The 21,539-nt window shown below is 38.9% G+C and overlaps 1 protein-coding gene across 1 annotated transcript in view; it reads left to right on the top strand.

Moving 5' to 3' along the window:
• DKK3 (dickkopf WNT signaling pathway inhibitor 3) overlaps positions 1 to 21,539 on the top strand; it is a 38,892-nt gene that overhangs the window by 11,947 nt on the left and 5,406 nt on the right. Inside the window, exons 4-6 of the mRNA XM_039340313.1 lie at positions 1,001 to 1,081; positions 8,567 to 8,659; positions 14,613 to 14,757. Of these exons, the coding sequence (XP_039196247.1) occupies positions 1,001 to 1,081; positions 8,567 to 8,659; positions 14,613 to 14,757 (319 nt within the window). The remainder of the gene's footprint in view (positions 1 to 1,000; positions 1,082 to 8,566; positions 8,660 to 14,612; positions 14,758 to 21,539) is intronic.

Here is a 21,539-nt window from a genome sequence, read left to right as displayed (position 1 = left end):
TTTTTTTGCAAATACTGGTTATGTTTGTAACTTCATTAACATGTAATTCCTTCAGATTTTTTATATATAATACTTCGTCTAGAGCACAGGTCAGTAACCTGCGGCTCCGGAGCCGCATGCAGCTCTTTGAGCCTTCCCCTATGGCTCCCAGCCTCCTCTGCCATTTGCAGAAAGAGACAGAGACAGAGAGAGACACTTGCGCTTCCCTGCTTCTCTCTCTGTCTGTCTCTGTGTCTGTGTGTGTTTGTGTGTAAAAGAGAGTGGACTCACGGTGTTCTCCGACAAGCTGAAAAGCTTTTGGGTGGGGCTCCTCCCTTTGCTGCATCTCTGCAGGAAGCAGGAAGCAGGAAGGGCAGATGAGAGCTATCTAGCTCAGCTATGCTGACTCAGGAATTCTGGGAGTTGAAGTCCATGAGTCATAAAAGAGCCGAGGTTGCCTACCCCTGAGCTTGTTGGAGAATAGCTTGAAGCCAGCTTGCCAGGTGAGCAGAAGATCGGAGAGGGGGGGAGAGGGAGAGAGGAAAGAGAGAGAGAGAAAGAAAGAGAGTGGGGGAAGAGGACTGGCAGACCAAGGGCAGAAAGAGAGGGAGGGAGGAAGAGAGAGGGAGACACAGAGAGAGAGAGACCCTTTTGACATCTAAAATGATTAATAAAGGTAAAAAAGGATATATGCAGTGTTATCTTCATTTTAGATATCAAAAGGGTTTTGTGGCTCCCAGTGTTTTGTTTTCTGTGGGAAACGGGTCCAAGTGGCTGTTTCAGTGTTTTGGGTTGCCTACCCCTGGTCTAGAGATACTGCCTGGTGTTCTGTGAAAGACTAAGGTCAAATCCCATCTCTCTGCTCCAAACTCAAATTCCACCAGTTTCATGACACAATTCCAAAGTGTCTGATTCATAATAATTATAAAGTGATAGTTCTGTTCATAGAGCTAAATAAAAAAAAGCACTGGAACATTATTTAAAATCATTGCTTTGCTGTGTACTTGTTTTACTCTCTTAGGTAACGGATAATAAAACTGGATCTACTAGCTACTCTGAGACTATTATTACATCAATACAAGAAGACAGAAAGAGAAATCATGTAAGTAATTCTTTTTTTGAAAAACAACATATCAGTAAATTTCTTGAGTAAAAGTTGTCAAAACCTATATGGCATAACTAAAACATAGGATTGTTTGAGTCCATTATAATATACATTATTTATATTTATAGGCTACTCTGGTGACTGTAATTTATAAGATAGGCCATTTTTCCAGGCATACTGCCATGCGTTTTAAAGTAATTATCACGAAATTCTCTAAATTATTGGGATGTTTGGTCTTGCAAATGGAAGATACTTGGAGGGAAAATTGCAATATAATTAATATTGATTTTAGCTTGCTTGTGGCTTTGATATGTAATTTCTGATTGTATGGATATGAAATATTTAGTGCAAACAGTATTGCTTAAGGCAATATGGAATAATATAATAACTTAATACAAGACACAGACGTGATCAGAAATTAGATTTGTACTCCTTGCTTCTGATTACAAAATAACCAGTAAGCTTTCCTCTGGGTTCCGTGATAAGCAGAGAAAATGTTGTAGAATAATCACCCATCCTTAAATCTATAACTTGTGTAACTTTCATTCACATGTTTTTATATAGATTTAATCATGCTATTTTTTATTTGGAATTCTCTTGAAAGTTAGTAGTAGATAACTGTTTAGACAACTATCTTTGAGATGTTTGAGAAAACTTGTGTTGTATCTTATGTTTCTACATATACTGATAAGATTGGTGAATCGGATATCTGCCACCTTTTTATCATTTCAAGAATAGACTTTTTAGGGCCTATTAAAAATTAAGCGTATTTCATTACATGTGAGAAGATCAATCACCAGAAAAGTTATTAGAAATGGTTTTAATGAAATAACTTGAGAGTCTTCCCCCCAAGAAGCTAAATTATATGTACCTTAGGCTTTAATTTACTTGAGAGATGCTATTTTTTCTTAAAATAATTTAAAATAGGAAAATTGTACTAGATTTTATGAGAATTATTTTTTCAGTCTAATCTGCCTTTCTTGGGGAGATTCATCTTTAACTCAGGCCCATCTTTCTTTCAAATAAATAGGTAAATATCCACCAATAAATAAATCATTAGGAGTGTAGTGGTATATGAATTCCTGGGAACTATTAACTTATGTATGGTATTAAAACTGATGGAAAAAGCACTAAAGTTTCAGTGCATTTATTGCTTACTGCTTACCTCAAATTTGATTTCAAATCTGCAGGTATAAACAATTTTGAAAACTGCAGCTGCTGTAGTCCAGCAAAAATAATGCTATCACACTAAAATGTTTTATTACTTGCTGTTTTCACTTTAACAAGAAGCCAAGTCTGCTGTAATATACTCTCAAAGTAATTAACAAATCAGTGCTGAAACAGAAGCAATAGAAACTAAAAACAGCAAATTAAAACCATACATTCATGTATTTTTTAGAAAGATGCATGTTTGGTTGAATGTAATTAAGATGGATAGGACATGGAGGAGAAATAAAAAAACAGTTCTTGCCATGGAAAAAATAATTACAGCTGATTGTACCATCCTTTGACTGTTGCTAGAGGATTTTAAATTGCACTCCCTTGAAGCATTGAAGATGTTACCTAGTCAGGTAATGAAATGTCTGCAAGAAAACAACCCAGTTCAGAGAGCACCACAGACTCCATTAGCCTCTGATTACTGTAAATACAGTAATGAAAGTGATTCTGATACCATCATAGTATAAGCCACAGTGATATCACATTAGTAGCATGTGCATGTTACTGTTGTTGTGGAAGAGGCCCAGTTATATAATTTATTTTTAATATGTGACAGCAGTTCACAAGTCATGTCATTTCTCTGATGACATCATGATGCACATGTCATCATTGTCTGCCCACTAGCTTTCATTACCAAACAGGAAACTTTTAAATTACTTTCAGTATGATAAAGGTGTATATTAAAAGGGTTAAATAACATTCTACTTGGTTCCTTTGTGTTTCTTTACCATACAGTTACAAGTAGTTTGTTCTGTTATACATTTTTTATGTAAACATAATCCGTATTTCCTGAAATAGGCTTATTTCTTAGTTGTCATGTTTAGGATCATTTCTGCCCTACCTGTAAGGATGTGTCTTAATTTTCCTTTAAATATTGTTTTCAATAAAAACAAAAACTATTTCTCAATATTATTATCACCACGTCAATTTTTGTGTTTTGTTTAGGAATGTGATAATGAGGTTTTTAACAGAGGAAAGCATGTAAATCATAATAACAGGGTTGCATGGGTAATGCATGTGTAGAAAAAAAAAGCCTTTACATTTTAAAGTTAAAGGTTTTAGATCAGATGTTATAAATACGCTCTGGTGTCACATGGATTCCATTTTATATTTGTTGAAGGATACCTCTTGAGGGCCCCAAATTCTTGTTGACTACAGGATCTGCTATTAATTGCCTGCAGATACTGTCATATTTGTTTCATAGAGCAGTTCAACAGAATGGATTTCTCTTCTCTGAGACAAAGTGATTCTGTTTATGATTCATTCTTGCGTACTGAGTGTTCTTTCCATGACTATTGTGTGCATATTGTGCATCTGAGCAGAAAGAACTGGTATGTTGATTTTTAAAAAAATGTTTTTGAGTTAGACTGGACCAGATATTTAGGATTTTACGACAAACATCTCATCTACTAGATGAGAAGAGGGAGTCAAGCTATTCTCCAAAGTACCTGAAGGCAAGACAAGAAGCAATGGATGGAAACTAATCAAAGAGAGAAGCAACCTAGAACTAAGGAGAAATTTCCTGACATCGAGAACAATAATCAGTGGAACAACCTGCCTCCAGAAGTTGTGAATGCTTCAACACTAGACATTTTTAAGAAGAGACTGGACAGCCATTTGTCTGAAATGGTATAGGGTTTCTATACCAGGGGGTTGGACTAGAAGACTTCCAAAGTCCCTTCCAACTCTATTACTATTATTATTGTTATTATTTACTATGACTCTGTCTTACAAATGTTAGTGTTTGTATGGAGGGTGTCCTTTCTTCCGATCTAAGAAATAAGATGGAAACCTCTTTTTTGACACTTAACCTATACTGCAGGGAAGTAAGGGCCAACTTTTTAACATAACAAAAACATGTATTCAGTTTAATGGTTGAGAGAAAAGAACTCTGGTCTTATTGGTTAAACAGTACATCATTTTGTTAATAACTCCACATTTGGCTTTATTGTCACTAACTTAGCAAAGCTAATCAGACATAACTTTTTGGTGTATCTTCACAGGAAAAAGGATTTTTTCCACACCTGGATTCTGCGACATGCTGCTATAGATATTATCAGCATAATAAGCAACATGTTTATGCAGCCCAGCAGTTGAACAAAAAAGATAGTCATAAAATTTGGAAATATTCTTCATGTTCTATATTTTAGGGAATGTAGCATTGCAAGGATCTAAAAAGTCAACTTCTTATTTTTAACCAGAAGATAAAACATTTGGAACAAGTCTTTTAAAAAAAGTCATCATTCTCATTGCTTTCCTTTTCTGAAAGGGATAACTCACAACTGGATTACAACCACTAACATAATTTTGTCTCACTTGTGGAACTGCATTGGATTGAACACAGTTGATAGAAGGAGACCAGGTTTTTCATTGGTTTCTAGATTGTGACTAGCAGTTTGTTTTATCCATCCACCCATCCAGGTTAGATCAAGCCACGGTAATTGCACTTGTAATTTGATCAATACTGTGTTTCCCTGAAAGTAAGGCCCGGTCTTATTTTGCCTCCAAAAGAGGCATTAGGTTTTATTTTCAGAGGGTGTCTTATAATTTTCATGATACCTGCCTCGCCTCACGGCGGCGGCACCAACAGCCCTATCCAGCAGGAGCCCACATGGCTGATGGCCCACTTCTGTGCAACCGCTGGTGGCAGGAGGCCACGTGGCATATTGCACCACTGCTGCCACAACGAGGCGAAGCAGTTGGAGTGGGGGGGAGCTGCCACATGCACCCCATAGCTGCTTCCTTCAGCCCCGCCCCTAGCCAGGTCATTCCTTGCTCGGTGACCTTCCCTTTCACTCCCCACCCAAGCCGGACTGCCATGCTATGGAGGATGGGTGAGGTAGGCCCGGTCCCCCCCTGCCGTTTTGGAGCCAGGGGGGAGTGATGGCGAAAGGCTATGTTGCTGCTATGCGCTGCTGGAGGGGCTTTCTTCATGCTTCACCCAACAGATAACCTGCTCGGCAGCTGCTGCTGCCTCCGCCAACTCTCCTGTGGCTTGTGCCATGACTAGGTGGCACAAGCCTCCCCCGACACCTCCCTCCACCAGTCCTCTGTCGCCGCCATTGGGGAGAATGGGAATGGAGCGGCTCTGCACAGTGATGCAGACCAGAGAAGAGCACTTGCTTGCCGCCCTGCATCACCCTGCATATTCCTTCTCCGTTCTGGAAATGGCAGCCCCATTTCCTGCTGATTCTCCTCCTGAAAGCAAAAAAATTCAACACTAACCTGCTTTCCAGCTCTGGCGCGTTTCTCTCCTGCTGCAGAGAAACAGAGTTTGTGGGACTAAAAATAGTTCAGTCAGACCGTCCAACTTCTCGCAAGATTGTTTTTTCCGTGAGAAAAAAACCCCTCCCCTCTGGCTCTGAAATGGCAGAGGGGAACCGGGCCTATCCCACCCATCCTCCGGAGCATGGCAGACCAGCTCGGGAGGGAAATGAAAGGGAAGGTCACCGAGCAAGAAATGGCCTGGCTGGGGGGGGGGGCTGAAGGAAGTGGGTACGGGGCTCATGGGACAGCTCTGCCTCACTTCATTATGGTGGCAGCAGCGCGATATGGCAGCGGTGTGATGTACTGCACAGCCTCCTGCCCCATTGCGGTAGCAAGGTGGGATGGATTGGTGAGGTCCTAATTTTTGGAGTAGGGCTTATTTTTGGAGTAGGGCTTATATTAGGCCCACCCCAAAAATCAGGGTAGGTCTTTTTTGGAGGGTGGGGCTTATTTTCAGGAAAACATGATAGTAGTATACTTAATACTGCCTCAGCAGGTGGCAACTGCTCAGATGATCTTAGTAGCTAAATAGGAATCGGCCGTGGTTAGCATTTGGGTGAGGATGCCAAGAATTTTAGTGGAGTTAATCAATTTGGGAAGTTGTAGAAACCTTTTAGAAGAAGGATGTGATGAATCTTTTCTGTGGATGCTGTCTTCAGGAGATAAGCTTGATTTGAGGGTGTCTTTACTTTTGCTTCTTTTAGTGAAGACATTTGACTTTTATCCATGTATGCAGTTCTTATGCTGTCTACATGGTTCGTAGATTTTTCCATGGAGACTTGCTGGAACCCTTTCTTTAAAAGGTCTTACAGCTAAAGTACTCTTGATTCTTACATGAAACATAGCATATTTCCATATTCAATCCATATTCAAATATTCAAGATAGTGCCTTAAAAAAAATAAATCAGAGAAGGAAAGGCAGGGAAAAAACACATTAAATATTTAGTCTTCAGATGGGCCAAGCAGAATGAGTGGAAAACTTAATAGCTATCAGCAGGAGACTTTTGGACAAGAAGGAGCTGCTGCAAAGAATTAAAACAGACGTGATTGCTTTTTTTTCCTGTCAGAAGAGAGCTACATATTGAGACCGACAGCATGAATGCTGGCCATCGAACCAACATCAGGAATATAAATCAGACTTTATGGGAGGAGGGCTTTTGGAAGTAACTATTACTTTGTGGAAGCATGGCTAGGAAAGCCATAGATACTCAAATATACCTAAGTAAGGCTAATAGTAATAGGAGTAGAAGTTTAAAAGGAGAGCCAAACAGGGAAGCCACTCTTCAGTAGGGTAAAGCCTTGTTTTATCCAGAACTGTTGGACTTCAGTTCTGATAACACCTTGTCACAGGGATTGCTAAATGTAAGCGTATTTGCACAGCCTTTGTTCGTTCATAATAAGGATGCAGGAAATGGGTGGAGAGGCTCACTCTTTGTTTAATAAAATCCAAGACACCTTGGGTCTGGTTAATCCATTATTTCCTTGGTTTGTCTTCAGGGTTCAGTCTTCAGTTTATGCAACTATGAATCAATAACTTTGATCACTCAGTGAAATTCTTGGTCAAATTTAAATTATGAGGGGAAAATTGTTTCACTTTTTTGGTATAACTTGGAAGTTTAATCACTAAATCAGTGTTAGGGAAAATTTTCTTCAGTACAGTAAGTTACTGTGGAATGTATTTGCTATGTGCATATAGTTCTTAACTTTTGAGCCTTGAGTTTCGGTCTAAGTTGTTGCAATAGTAAAGTTGAGGCACCATGTGATTGGACTTGTTATGTGAATCACATGGCCATTAAACAAATCAATTTTCTGAATGGGCAGTTTTTGCATTGCAAATCATAGTGTCATGGTTCCAACAGACAGAGACAAATAAAGCAGAACTCCAAGGCTTGCAAGTTCCTCAAAGAACATGTTTATTGATACAAAGTATCGGCATGTCAAAAATGAAACCAAGTCTGAATAGACAGTAACAATTCTCAATACAAAGTTAAGAAATCCACCCTAAAGCTATGCATGCTATATTTCCCGATACAACTTCTTGGCGGGCTTTTCACAAAATGCCCAGCCTGTAGTTCTGGGAGTAGCCGATGACCTTGGTCCCCACGGGAGAAAATCTGTTTAGCGAAGCATCTGGTAAACCCCCCTCCCTCCATGCTATGTGCCAACCGAAAATGAGTAGGAAAATGGCTGCAGCCACGCTCATTTTCAAAGTTGACACATAGTTATGTAATTACAGCTCACTGTAAATATAAGTCAGTTGCCTAGTGCCTCCCCATCACATGACTGCAGTTGAGGGGGAGCTGTAGTTGTAACTTTGAAGATGGGTTGTAAGTAGCTTTTAAAAAATTTGTAACTTCAACCAGTTGTTAGACTGCCTGTATTTTTTTATTTATTTGATGTATGTATTGAAAAAAGTGTACCAAAGTGTTAGACTCTTTTGTGTTGTTGGAATGTTTGATTTTATATGATTAAATAAATTAGTCCAGTACAATGTTAGGCAATCAGTCAGGGAGAGCCATATATACAGACCAGTTTTTCTTGTTTTCATGTTGGAAGAAATGTGCACTTTATATGTATTTGGTCTGTAGTCTGGGGCATGTAATTTGGAGAAAACTCATCAAAGAGATAGTCTAAAGCAGTGTTTCCCAAACTTGACAATTTTAAGGCATGTGGACTTCAACTCCCAGAATTCCACAGCCAGCAATGCTGGCTGTGGAATTCTGGGAGTTGAAGTCCACATGCCTTAAAATTGTCAAGTTTGGGAAACACTGGTCTAAAGCACTTTTGAAACATTAGGATCAGATGGGCTGTATAGAAACACTGTATGTAATTCTTTTTGGGGCACCAGGATTGTTTTGTTACTCTTGTTATGTAATGCAGTATTGAGACACTGCTATCCTAGGCGCCTTTGGAGCAAAAATGCATCTTTGGTCGCATGCAGTTTTACTGAATAACCACACTTTTCTTTTACTGAAGATTTGTTATTCTTTTTCTCAGGAATGCATAATAGATGAAGACTGTGAAATTGGAAAATACTGTGCATTCTCTGATTTGATGTACAACTGTCACATTTGCAAATCTCAACACACAGTGAGCATTTCATCTTTATCCACTTTTTTTTCTATCTATAAGTTGATAAGTTAGGGTTAAATTTTAGAAGATTGAATATCAGGCTATCTTTGTTGCATTATGCCTACGCGTAATGTCTCACCTGAAGGTTCTAGAACCTGACAATTTTGTGCATAAACAAGACAGTTTCTAAAATTGGAAAAGCATAGATAAAATGTTTTCTGAATACTTGCACTTTATTACCCAATTCTGTAAAATGTAAAATATGTTTTAGATCAAGATCACGCGAAGTATTAATACCACTTTACAATGCCTTGGTAAGGCCACACTTAGAATACTGCATCCAGTTTTGGTCACCATGATGTAAAAAAGATGTTGAGACTCTAGAAAGAGTACAGAGAAGAACAACAAAGATGATTAGAGGCCAAAACATATAAGGAATAGTTGCTGGAATTGGGTATATCTAGTTTAATGAAAAGAAGGATGAGGGGGGACATGAGAGCAGTATTCCAATATCTCAGGAGCTGCCACAAAGAAGAGGGAGTCAAGCTATTTTCCAAAGCGCCTGAAGGCAGGACAAGAAGCAACAGGTACTAACCAAAGAGAGTAGCAACCTAGAACTAAGGAGAAACTTTCTGACAGTTAGAACAATTAACCAGTGGAACAACCTGCCTCCAGAAGCGGTGAATGCTCCAACACTGGAAGTTTTTAAGAAGAGACTGGACAGCTATTTATCCGAAATGGTATAGGGTTTCCTGCCTGAGCAGGGGGTTGGACTAGATGACCTCCAAGATCCCTTCCAACTTATTATTATTATTATTATATCAGTGATTCTCAAACATTTTGGTTGCAGGACATCTTTATATTATTAAAAATTATTTAAGACTCCAAAGAGATTTGGTTTATGTGGATTATATCTAATAATATTTTCTCTATTAGAAATTAAAGCTGAGAAATTATTTATTTATTTGACTTTGTGGATTTCATGAAATGGTCTCCCCAGACCATTTGAGAACTGCTGTTCTAGATCAACCACCAAATTTTGATGCCTTCCAGGTATATAGACTTATAAATTCTCAGGAATCGCTATGCTGATAGTGGAAATCCATGCGCTACAGAATATCCAGAGTGGGAAAGTGTATGTCTGTTTTAATTCAATTTTTAATAAATTGGGGTCTTTTCAGATAAAATGAAGCTTCTAGGACATAAGGAGAAATATTCTTTATTCTGGTTTAAACTAATTGGAGTTTTATCTAGTGACACTCAAGAGGAACTGTAATTATAGTTAGACAAACTTCAATTACTTTCATATGCTTTCATATACAGCTCATGGTCTAGTTTTTATTTTCTAACTAGAATCTTCGTATTTTGATACAATTGTCTATCTTCTTAAGTAGATTAAGGGTTTGAAAAATCCAACGTCCTTTTAAAATTTTAAATTGAATTGGCCTAAAATGATTATTACCTTAGAATGTGATTCATGAAGATATCTTGTTAGTCTTATTTAAGAACATAGTTCAAATTGCACTGAAATAGTCTGAAAAATATTTTAGAAGATATTTAATGACAGAATATGTAGCCTAGGATCTAGAAGGGAAAACTCAATATTTCCTGTCACAAATACTATTCTTTATTATAGCCCGAGCCTGCAAAGATGAAGTGAGGAATGCTAAGGCTCAAAATGAACTAAGGCTTGCCACAAAAGTCAAAAATAACAAAAAAAGAGGTTCTTTCAACATGTAAAAAACAAGACAAAAAGTTAAGGAAATGATTGGTCCATTAGTGGGAGAAAGTGGCAAGAAGGTGACAAGCAACAGAGAGAAACTAGAACTATTTAACTCATTTTTTTCATCTGTCTTTACAAAAAGAAAAAAAACAGTCCAAACTATCAAAAACAGTATTGGAAACAGAAGTTAAGATCGGCAAGAAAATGGTAAGTGAGCACCTGTCCACCCTAGGATCAGATGGATTACACCCCAAGGTTCTGAACGAACTGGCAGATGTGATCTCAGAACCACTGAACTATATTTTTCAAAGATCCTGGAGGACTGGGGAACTACCAGAGGACTGGAAAAGAGCTGTTGTAGTTCCCGTCTTCAAAAAAGGAAAAAAAATGGATCCAGGAAACTACAGACTAATCAGCCTGACCTCAATACCTGGGAAGATTCTGGAAAAGATAAGCAACAAATCAGTGAAGATAATCAAACAACGAATCAACGAACACCTAGAGGCAAACAAAGTCATTACCAAAAGCCAGCATGGGTTTGTCAAAAACAGATCATGCCAGACAAATCTTACTGTGTTCTTTGATCAAGTGACCAGAGGAATTCTGTGGATATAATTTACTTAGACTTCAGTATGGCATTTGATAAAGTAGACCACAACCTACTACTTGATAAGATAGAAAAATGTGGATGGAGGTACAGAAGGATTTAAAAAATTGGAACAATCTACAGTTATCCCTTATGGGTAGAATTGCAGTTATCAAGATGAATGTCCTGCCAAAGTTTATTTTTTTGTTTCAAATGTTACCTATTTTAAAGAATGAACGTAATTTAGATGAATGGCAAAAAGGTATTAATAAATTTGTTTGGGCAGGGAAAAAACCAAGGGTGAAACTTAAAATAATGCAAGATTTTCGTGAGAGAGGAGGACTCAAGGTACCAAATATGAAATTGTATTATGATGCTGTAGTATTAACATTGATCAGCGACTGGGTGAATTTAACAAATATAGAAATACTTCATTTGGAAGGTTGTGACTTACTTTTTGGATGGCATGCCTATTTAATATTTAATAAAAAAGTGGATTGGGTTTTTAAGTCTCATATTATAAGAATCTCTTTGCTTAGATTGTGGAGAAAGTATTATAAAAGTGACTTCAAAATACCATTATGGGCTATACCTCGGCATGCCATAGAAGGCATAAGGAAAGGGGTTAATATGGACATGGTCTCTTATGCACAGTTACTTAGATGGGATGGCCAAGATTGGCAGTTAAAATCTTTGGAAGAATTAACGCACGAAAATTTAACTTATTCATGGTTCCAATACAGACAAATAGTGGACAGATGGAAGATGGATTGTAAAATGGGCTGGCTCAGAGAAGATGAAGTTCTTTTAAAACAAGTAAGAGATCAAAGGCCAACCCATATTAAGAGAGTTTATGGGGTTTTAGTGGAATTGGACTCAGAACCTGAATTAGTTAAAGATTGTATGATTAAATGGGCACAGAATAATGGTGAAACGATTTCAATGGATACCTGGGAACTTATTTGGATAAGAAATGTTAAATTCACACAAGCGCAAAATTTAAGAGAGAATTTTTATAAGATGTTTTATAGATGGCACCTTGATCCAAAGAAAATGTCCATTATGTAACCTAATCTGCAGCCGAAATGCTGGAGATGTGGACATTTGGATGCTACTTATTATCATACTTGGTGGACGTGTAAGCATATAAAAGCTTTTTGGATTAAGATATGGTGGAATATCCAAAGAATTTTTAAACGGAGGGTAAAATTTACTCCGCAATTATTTTTATTAGGTATTGTTACTGATTGTGATGCTAAGGAGGTTATATTGATGTTAAATTTGATTACAGCCGCTAGGCTGTTAATAGGGCAATATTGGAAGAAGGAATCCTTGCCTATTTTGCAAGAGTGGTTTCACAAAGTTTCGTATCTGGCAGAAATGGCAAAGATTTCGGCTTTTTTAAAGGAGCAATCTCAAGAGAAATTTTTTGCAGTATGGGAAAAATGGATAAATTTCATACAATATAATTTGGATATGGAAAAATAACATTTAGCTTTTTTATAACTTGTAATGATTGTTTTTTCCTTCTTTCTTTCTTCCTTTTTTTCTTTACGTATTATTACTTATATATATATATTTTTTATATATATGTTCTATTTTTCGTCTACTTTTTTCTTTTTTCTTTCTCTCTCTCTTTTCTTTTCCCTTTTTTTTTCTTTCTTTCTTTTTTAGTATATATTATTCATTTTAAAGCTTATGTTATGCATATTATTATTACATATATTATTATATATATTATTATTATGACCTTTATTATTTTTATTAATTATCTTATAAATTGTAAACGTTATTTTTTAAAATTTGTTAAATAATCCTATATTCAGTTCTGGGAAGTCGGGGGGGGGGGAGGGTGGGGTGGTTTGGGAGGGGGGGGGATGTTTATTTGTAAAATTTTTGAAAAATTTCAATTAAAAAAAAAAAAAAAAGATAGAAAAATGTGGGTTAGACAGCATCACCACCAGATGGATTCGTAGCTGGCTGACTGGCCGAACTCAGCGTGTGGTCCTCAATGGAACCACATGGAGGGAAGTGTGTAGTGAGGTGTCCCAGGGCTCTTCTGGACCCAGTGCTTTCAACATCTTCATCAATGATTTGAATGAGGGGACAGATGGGGAACTCAACAAAATTGCAGACGACACACAGTTGGTAGGAATAGCCAACACTCCAGAAGACAGGCTTAAGATACAGAAGGATCTGGACAGACTTGAACATTGGACGCTATCTAACAAAATGAAATTCAATAATGGAAAAAAGTAAGGTTCTACATTTAGGCAAGAAAAACCAAATGCACAGGTATAGTAGGTGGTACTTTGCTCAATAGGAGTAACTGTGAGAGGGATCTTGGAGTCCTAGTGGACAATCACTTAAATATGAGCCATCAATGTGCTGCAGCTGCCAAAAAAGCCAACACAGTCCTAGGCTGCATTAACAGAGGAATAGAAGTGTTACTACCACTTTACAAGTGGTAAGGCCAACTTGGAATACTGCATCCAGTTTTGGTCACCATGATGTAAAAAAGATGTTGAGACTCTAGAAAGAGTACAGAGAAGAGCAACAAAGATGATTAGGGGACTGGAGGCTAAAACATATAAGGAACGGTTGCTGGAATTGGGTATGTCTAGTTTAACAAAGAGAAGGACGAGGGGGGACATGATAGCAGGGTTCCAATATCTCAGGGGCTGCCACAAAGAAGAGGGAGTCAAGCTATCCTCCAAAGCACCTGAAGGTAGGACAAGAAGCAACGGATGGAAACTAACCAAAGAGAGAAGCAACCTAGAATTAAGGAGAAATTTCCTGACAAAACAATTAACCAGTGGAACAACCTGCCTCCAGAAGCGGTGAATGCTCCAACACTGGAAGTTTTTAAGAAGAGACTGGACAGCCATTTGTTTGAAATGGTATAGGGTTTCTTGTCTGAGCCGGGGGTTGGACCAGATGACCTCCAAGGTCCCTTCCAATTATTATTATTATAAATTATTATTATCATCATCATCGTTATTCTTGTTTGCTTGAAATTCTTCAAAAATAACTTGCTTTCCATTGTGCACAGTTGTCTTGTACTATAGTAAATGTTTAAATCAGTTTAGCAATTAAAATAGCATATTACATTAATTCATTGCAGTATATATTCTTTGGGTATTATTTTATGAACATTTTTTCTCTTTTCCATAAACAGACTGTCAGATGACGGTTTGAATATTTTTCCTCTGTATCACTGCACTAACATTGTAGTGTCACTGCAAATTTCATCATGTTCTCTTCTAAAACAATAAAAAATACAGGCACTTTTAAAATCTCCAGACTGATTTGAGATTTGACATGCATTGCTGTTATATCTGTTTGCCTGTAAATTTCATTTCCTTTTTTTTTGTTGTTGAGAGAAAAATAAGTACACAGTGAGAGACACCCAAGTTCAATTTTTCCAAATCTCACTGTTGTTCAGTGATGGGATTCAGCCAGTTTGCACCAGTTCAGCAGAACCAGTAGCTAATTTTTTGTTGTCCAGGCCCAGAATGGACGTCCGGAAGCAGCATCCACACAGAGAACTGGTTGTTCACTTATTTAAATCCCATCACTGCTGTAGATCCTTATTAGATCAGATCAGAATGCTTCCAGTAAGTTTTTCCGGTGGGCATTTTCTTTCTTTTTTTTTTTTTAAGCACTGTTCTCGGGATGTGGAGTGTTGTGGACAACAGCTCTGTGTATGGGGTGAGTGCATGAAAGCTGTCTCAAAAGGAGAAAATGGGACAATTTGTGAAAATCAACATGACTGCAATCCGGGTTTGTGCTGTGCATTTACAAAAGGTCAGTTACTTTTATATTTAATTTTTTTCCTCTTGTTTCCTCTAGATTAGTGATGGCGAGCCTTTTAGAGACCGAGTGCCCAAAAACTGGCCCTGCCCCCGCTCCACCCCCCCCCCTGCCTGCCCCTGCTCTGCCCCCCCAGGACCACTCACCACCTCCAGGGCCCGCCGCAGATCTCCCAGGCAGCCCAGCAGTGCTATGGTGGCCACACCCTCTGCCTGCGCACTGCAGGATCAACTGCATGATGGGGTGTGAGGGCAGAGTCTTGTCTATGCTGCCTGGCTGCCATGTCCTTGGCTGCGCTGCTCCGTGTGGACCATGCTCGAGAGCGAGTCTCCTTCAGAGGGGCTGCTGGAGAGGAGGGGGTCACGGGGGGAGGCAAAGCTGGGGCAATGGCACGTGTGCCCACAGAGAGGGCTTCAAGTGCCGCCTCTGGCACCCATGCCATAGGTTCGCCACCACTGATCTAGATAATTAGCAGAACAAGTTACAGCATTTGCATATGTGTTTGTATTTCTGTTAAGATATTAAATGTTGTTAATATTTAAGTACTGCTTTGTATCAAAGAGAGATGATCTAATGTAACATTCTTCACAAGTAAGCATCATGTTTCAAATGAGCAGATCTTCTAAGATTTCATTTTAGCGAAGAGCAGATTCCTTACAGGAAAATAGAGTGAGTAAACAGAGAGACCTAGTGGATTTGCTTAGGGCAGTGGTTCTCAACCTTTTTAATGCTGCGACCCCCAACCGGTCGTAGGTCGAGGACTACCCAACCAGTCGTAAGTCGAGGACTTTCCTTGCCCAGGAGCGCCGCGCATGTGTTGTGCCGCCCCCTGCGCCAGCCGAGGCGTAGCTGGCAAGCAGCAGAGACGGAGCAGGCCGACCACCGGCTGGGCCACCAGCTGGCCCAGCCCAAGGGAGGTAACGCACCCGCCGGGCCCCACGCGCACCAGCAACCCTCCCTGTGCCTGCCAGCCTCCCACCTCCCACCCCTGGCCCTCTTTTACTTACATTTTTAGTAGTTGCTCAGCAGGGAGGGGTGGAAGCTTCCAGACAGCTCGCCTTCACTGCAGACAACTTGCGGCACCGTTTGCAGAATGGGAGTTTTGGCGGGCTCAGCAGGGCAGAGACAGCCTGGACAATTCCTATTGGCTTTTGAAAGCCAATAGAATTAGACTCTATTCAAGAGAGTCTATTCTATTGGCTGTCAAAAGCCAATAGAATAAAAGGGAGTAGCACAGTTAAGGAAAAGGGGGAAAAAATGGCGGACTGCATTGTTTGGCGACCCCCGTGAAATGGTCATTCGAACCCAAATGGGGTTGCGACCCACAAGTTGAGAACCGCTGGCTTAGGGAATTCAGCAGGGGAATTCAAGGGGATTCTATCACAATGAAGAATTTGTGCTTAACCTGAGAAAAGGACAAGAACAAACAGTATACAGCCAGTAGAAAGGTTTTTAAGAAGATGGACAGAAATTCCATTTTGACCCACATTGCTTATAGCATATTTTGCTGCCTGAAAAAAAAAACTGGAATATATTTGCATCAAATAATGCTTGTTGCTTTCCTTGAAATAAAAGTCCAAGAATTGGATCAATGAGAGATAATATTTCACTTGTAAAAATGTGAAGTGGATTGATCAGTTCAAAAAGAAGTTCCACGGCAGAAATGTATAATGGAAGCATTCCTCCATAAAAAGGCAGATAAATAGAGCTCCATAGTGCAGTAAATGAAAGTAACAGGCAGAAGCAAGAGAGATATGGCCTATTCTTCACTACTGGAAATCAATAATGGCTTTCAGGCCCTCATATGAAATAGACTGAATGTTCAGAGGAAGAAAAAGACAATAGAAGAAGAGGAGAATCATAAATCTCCAGAAGATAGCTATGCCCTAAACGAAGATAAAGGCAAGAGTTGTGATAGCTGGTGATTTACTATTGTAAGAAATTGTATGGCATTTGGGGCCACTGGCTTGTGAAATTATTGTCTGCCAGAGCAAGAATAAAAGTATAGATAGAATATTTTTCAAATCTTATCAAGTCTGGTGACAGTTATTTTTTCCTGCTGACATATGTGAGGACAAGAGATACTGCAAAGAACAGGCACAGTTACATTACTCTAGAGTTCTTGGGAGAAAGTTTAGTATATTGACAGCTTCTTACTATCCTTCCAGTCCACCGAAGATGCCCAGAAAGAGAAATCTGGGTAAGCAGATTGTGTCAACAAAAGGTAGTCTTTGTTTATTGATGACAATTGAGCCCGGAATTTTGATTGAAAGTTGTTGCGGTCATTAAGATATCCACATGACCACTTCATTTAACAACTGCAATCCCAGCTCCCCCAGTTGTGGTTAAGCAACCATGTGGGTTATTGAGGGGATGGAGTGAAAGAGATGCCTGCCAAAGGAGGGCAGCTCTTTCTCTCTGGCACAGAAGGGAACCCCTTGCGTTGGCAAACTGAATGGGGATTGGATTTTTGGGATCCAAGTTTAGTTGGTCCAGAACTGGAGTCCCCTCCCCACACTTAGTGCAGAGAAGGATCCTTTCAGCCAACACATTTGACAGCAAAAGCATTGCTTTCCAGATTGATTTGGCCTTGTGCAGGTGGACTCTCTCTGCCAAGTAGTTCTTTCACTTTCAAAAGAGGCTGGCTGAAAAAGGTCTGCCTACAATCTTAGCAAAAATCCAAAAATCCAGCCTCCAGGAACCAGTGAAATGGCAGCGGCTTACAACCTTGCCTACCAGATGAAGCTGTCAGGGAAGATTGCAAATGGCGACCACATGATTGCAGGACTCTCGGCAACCTATCATAAGTATGAAGTGTTGTCAAACATTCAGATTGCAATCGTGATAATGGGGATGGGATGGGGTGAATGCTACAACAGTTGTAAACTTGGATATGGATTGTAAGTCCCTTCATTCAGTGCTGTGATAATTTTTAATGGCCACTGAACAGATGGTCATTTACCAAAGAGTTATATTGCATGTTTGAATATCCATCCTTGCTAAGAAGTATGAATTAATTTGGCAATGTTATAAACCTATCCAGCCAAGGTGAATACATGGATGATAGCTTCCAAACACAAATTGTAGATATTTCAAAGATTCAGGAAGGAAGGAAGCAAGCTGAAACTGATTATAGTCAAACATAATCTTGGACCTAAAAAAAAAAAAAAAAAAGCAGATGGAAATTCCTAAAGAAGGAAGTGGCTACTCAAAAAGCTTAGTGAAGCTTGAAAACAAGAATGCAGAAAGAGAGATCACAAAGCAGGTCACATAGGCCAGCATAATGGAGCCGCTGTCAGTATATGAAAACTCAGAGATTAGCAAAAGATTGTAATAATTAAAAAAGGCTTTGTGGGAAGACAATACTCATTGATTCCATTTATCCCTCACATCATTCGCATACAGCTTAACTTTAAAACCATGGGCAAGGCGAGAGAGAATTGAACTCTGTATAGCATGGGACTCAGGTTGCGGTCAAGGTTAAATCACTCTGTGGATCTGAGGAAATTTCAGCCAATAAACTGGGTGGCAGTCAGGTGAATGAATGAAAGTAAAAGGCTTTTATATTATGAGTAGTTATGGCCTTGCCAGCAGCAGCTGAGCATGCCAAATGGGGAACAGCTGAGGCCACAGTAGACTCAGCTTACACAAGGCTCCAGTTGGGACCAGCCAGGATCACACCTGCTGATGTTGAGAGAAGCTCAACTAAAGTAAGCAGCCACCAGTACAATCCAACAGCCTTCCGGTCCTGCTCAGCAACTGGGAGCATCCACTGACAAGTGATAAAGAAAGGGATATTGAAGGGAAATAGAGAGCTCCAAGAAGTCCCATGTTGTAGATCCCTGATCATAGTAGTATTGTGCATGTGAAGGAATAAGGCTAGAGAGGAGAAAAGAAATAAATACATAGGTACTAGCTTGGAGAAAGCCAACCTCTAAAAATCGGGGCTCACACCAGTGGTGGCAGTTGGGCAGGCACCACCCTTCAGGAAGGAAAGAGAACTCTCTTAGTCCAAAAGTTCAGGGGCAAAAACATCCTGAAGTAGCAGGTTAGTTATCTCCATACAAATATCCAGTGGAATTAGGCACACTATCTGCAAAAGGATATCCTGGTTAAGTTCCCCATCCTTCATGAATAGGAGTAAAGCTTAGCTTCTCAGTAAGAAATGCAGTCCGGGAAAACAGCCAAGAGTGAAATAGCCCAGATAGAGATGAACAGGTGCAAGTTTGGAACGTTTCCCAGAAAGTTCGTTCAAAGTGGAAATGGAAAGTTAAAAGCCTTCTTAGTGTCTATAACAACAGAGGAGAAAGAAAGTTTAACCTAGAGCTGGTCTGTGTATGGCCTGAATTTTTGTACCATCCTGAATCTGTGACCGGCTTATCTATTGTCAGAATAAAAGGAAAAAGAATCAATAGACTAGCTGCTCAGCAAGAAAAACAAAATGCTAACAAGTAACAAAGGAAAGATAGATCTAGATTCTAGTCAGTTCTTATTTTGGTTCAGTTTTCTTTGTGTTCCCACAAGACAATGTGAAGGGCAGGAGGAAAGAAGAAAAATTCATAGAAATATGATTAGGAAGTGAAGTCCATTCTCAGGGACCACATGAATTGCATACTAGGTTACTGGAGGAACTAATAGACTAAGTGAAAATTCATATGTTATCTTTGAGAAGTCCTGAAGAACTGATGAAAAGCCAGATAACCAAAGGACAGTATGTATTTATAAAGATTATCTTATCTTATTTCTATCGTCAAAAAAGGGGAAAAGAATGATCCAACAAACTGCATGATAATTAATCTGACGTTGACATCTGGGAAGAATCTAGAGGAGGAATAAAGATTTTGATCTGTAACCACCTTGCCAATATGATGGCAATTACCAGAAGTCATCATGGATTTGTCAATAACATACCTTGCTAGATTAATCTTGACACAATTTTTGAGATTTATTTCTGAAATAACTGCCAGAAAGCTGTAGGCATAGCTGAAGTTCAGTAAAGCATTTCATTGAGTCAGCTGTGTCATGAAACTTAGCAAGCTATTTAAGCATGTACTGGATGATTGGATGGACAGTTAAGCAGATAGATGCTAACCTGAAAATTGTACAGGTAGTCCTCAACTCATGGGGTCTGCCCTTTTTGGTTGCAAGTGGTGATGGTCATTAAGGTTGGATGGGAAGTAGGCCTAGCCCTACAGAATCTAACTCTTCCATGTGTTGATAGCTTCTGGCAACCAGCTTTAGGCTCCCTTGTATGGCTTAATGGCCAGGTTGGGAGCAGTTGGGATGGGCGGGGGAAATAAGGGGGTTGCAGCATTCCTGCAGTTGAGTCATAAGTTTAAACAAAGATGGGAGGGCACTACAGTGCCCATAACTTTGAAACCAGATGATAAATATCTTTTGGGCAGTCTATTGTAACTTCAAAGAGTCACTAAGCAACCAGTTGTAAGTCGAGAACTATTTTTATTTACTGAGTACTTACCGGTGGCTCATTATCAAACATAGCCAATAGGTATCATAAAGATCAGCCTTGGATCCTTGATGCTTTAGTATGCTTACTAAGATTTGAATACAAATGCTTATCAAATTTACAAATGATACTGAATTGGATGGGATAGTGAATACTGTAGACAAATTCAAAATGTTCCTAATAGATTGGAACAATGTGTTATGAAGAACTGAGTGAAATTTAACAGATATAAGTGCAAAATTTAGTTTTTGCACTTAGTTTTAGGGAAACTTTGGTTTTCCTAAGGAAATTAGAAAATCAATTATACAGTATAGGACGGAGGATACCTATATAAAAAAATCTTGTAAAAGTAGTTAATTGCAGATCTGAATATTAGTCAGCAGAGTAAGGTAGCTGCAAAGTGACAAATCCAATTTAGGTTGCACCAATAGAAATAGAGAATCCCACAGAAAGTAATCTTTGCCCTCAATTCTGCTTTGGTTAGATTCCACTTCAAATATTACGTTCACTTCTGGGCACCACATTTGAAGCAGAATTCCAATAATTCAGAGAACTGCAGTGAATATGATTGGGAACTGGAAACTAAATCCTGCAAAGAAAGATCAAAGGATCAGGATGTCTGTAGCTTGTGAACAAGTGATTGAAGGGGGAATACCTCTTCAAGTAGATGAAAAGAAAGTTATGGTCTATTTTTACTCATTTCACAGTGTGGGATACAGAATTCTATATTTTAAGTCACAGAGAGGCATTTTCCAGTTTAATGTTAGAAAAAGCTTTCTAAGAGTGAGAAATTGATAAAGGAACCCAAACAGCGGTAGATACTATTTCATTTCAAACAGAAGCTTAAAAGACTCCCACCCTAAGCAGGGGTTGGATTTAGTGGCTTAAAGAGCAGCTTCCAATTCTGATTCAGATAAATTTGTTTGTAACAGGAACATTTTCAGTATCTAAGGCTGCATAGCAGTTGTGAAGTTAAGTATGTGTGTATGTGTATGTGTCAATGGCACTTCAGGGCAAGATTTCCTTTGAGCTTCCTTGTCATAAATACTGCATGGCATTCATAGCTCAAATAAATTCAAAATCTTTTTTCTGAAATTAATAATAGTTGGATAAAATATCTCCCATTAATTTGCAGTTATAGCTTGTTATGGTGTAATCTTAAAAGTGATATAATAAGATTACGATAAGGCCTTAATAATATAATAGTACTGACACACATACACACAATCTTCCTTTGTGCAAAATGGAAGAAATTAGAAGCATCGTTCTCCCACTGCTTTAGGAGGAAGATACTACTGAAGTTTTTTAG

Source organism: Crotalus tigris, unplaced genomic scaffold, assembly GCF_016545835.1.
Source record: "Crotalus tigris isolate CLP2741 ecotype Arizona unplaced genomic scaffold, ASM1654583v1 scf7180000017744.3724543626:3957646, whole genome shotgun sequence".
NCBI classification, from domain to species: Eukaryota; Metazoa; Chordata; class Lepidosauria; order Squamata; family Viperidae; genus Crotalus; species Crotalus tigris.
This window is presented reverse-complemented; position numbering and strand designations above follow the sequence as displayed.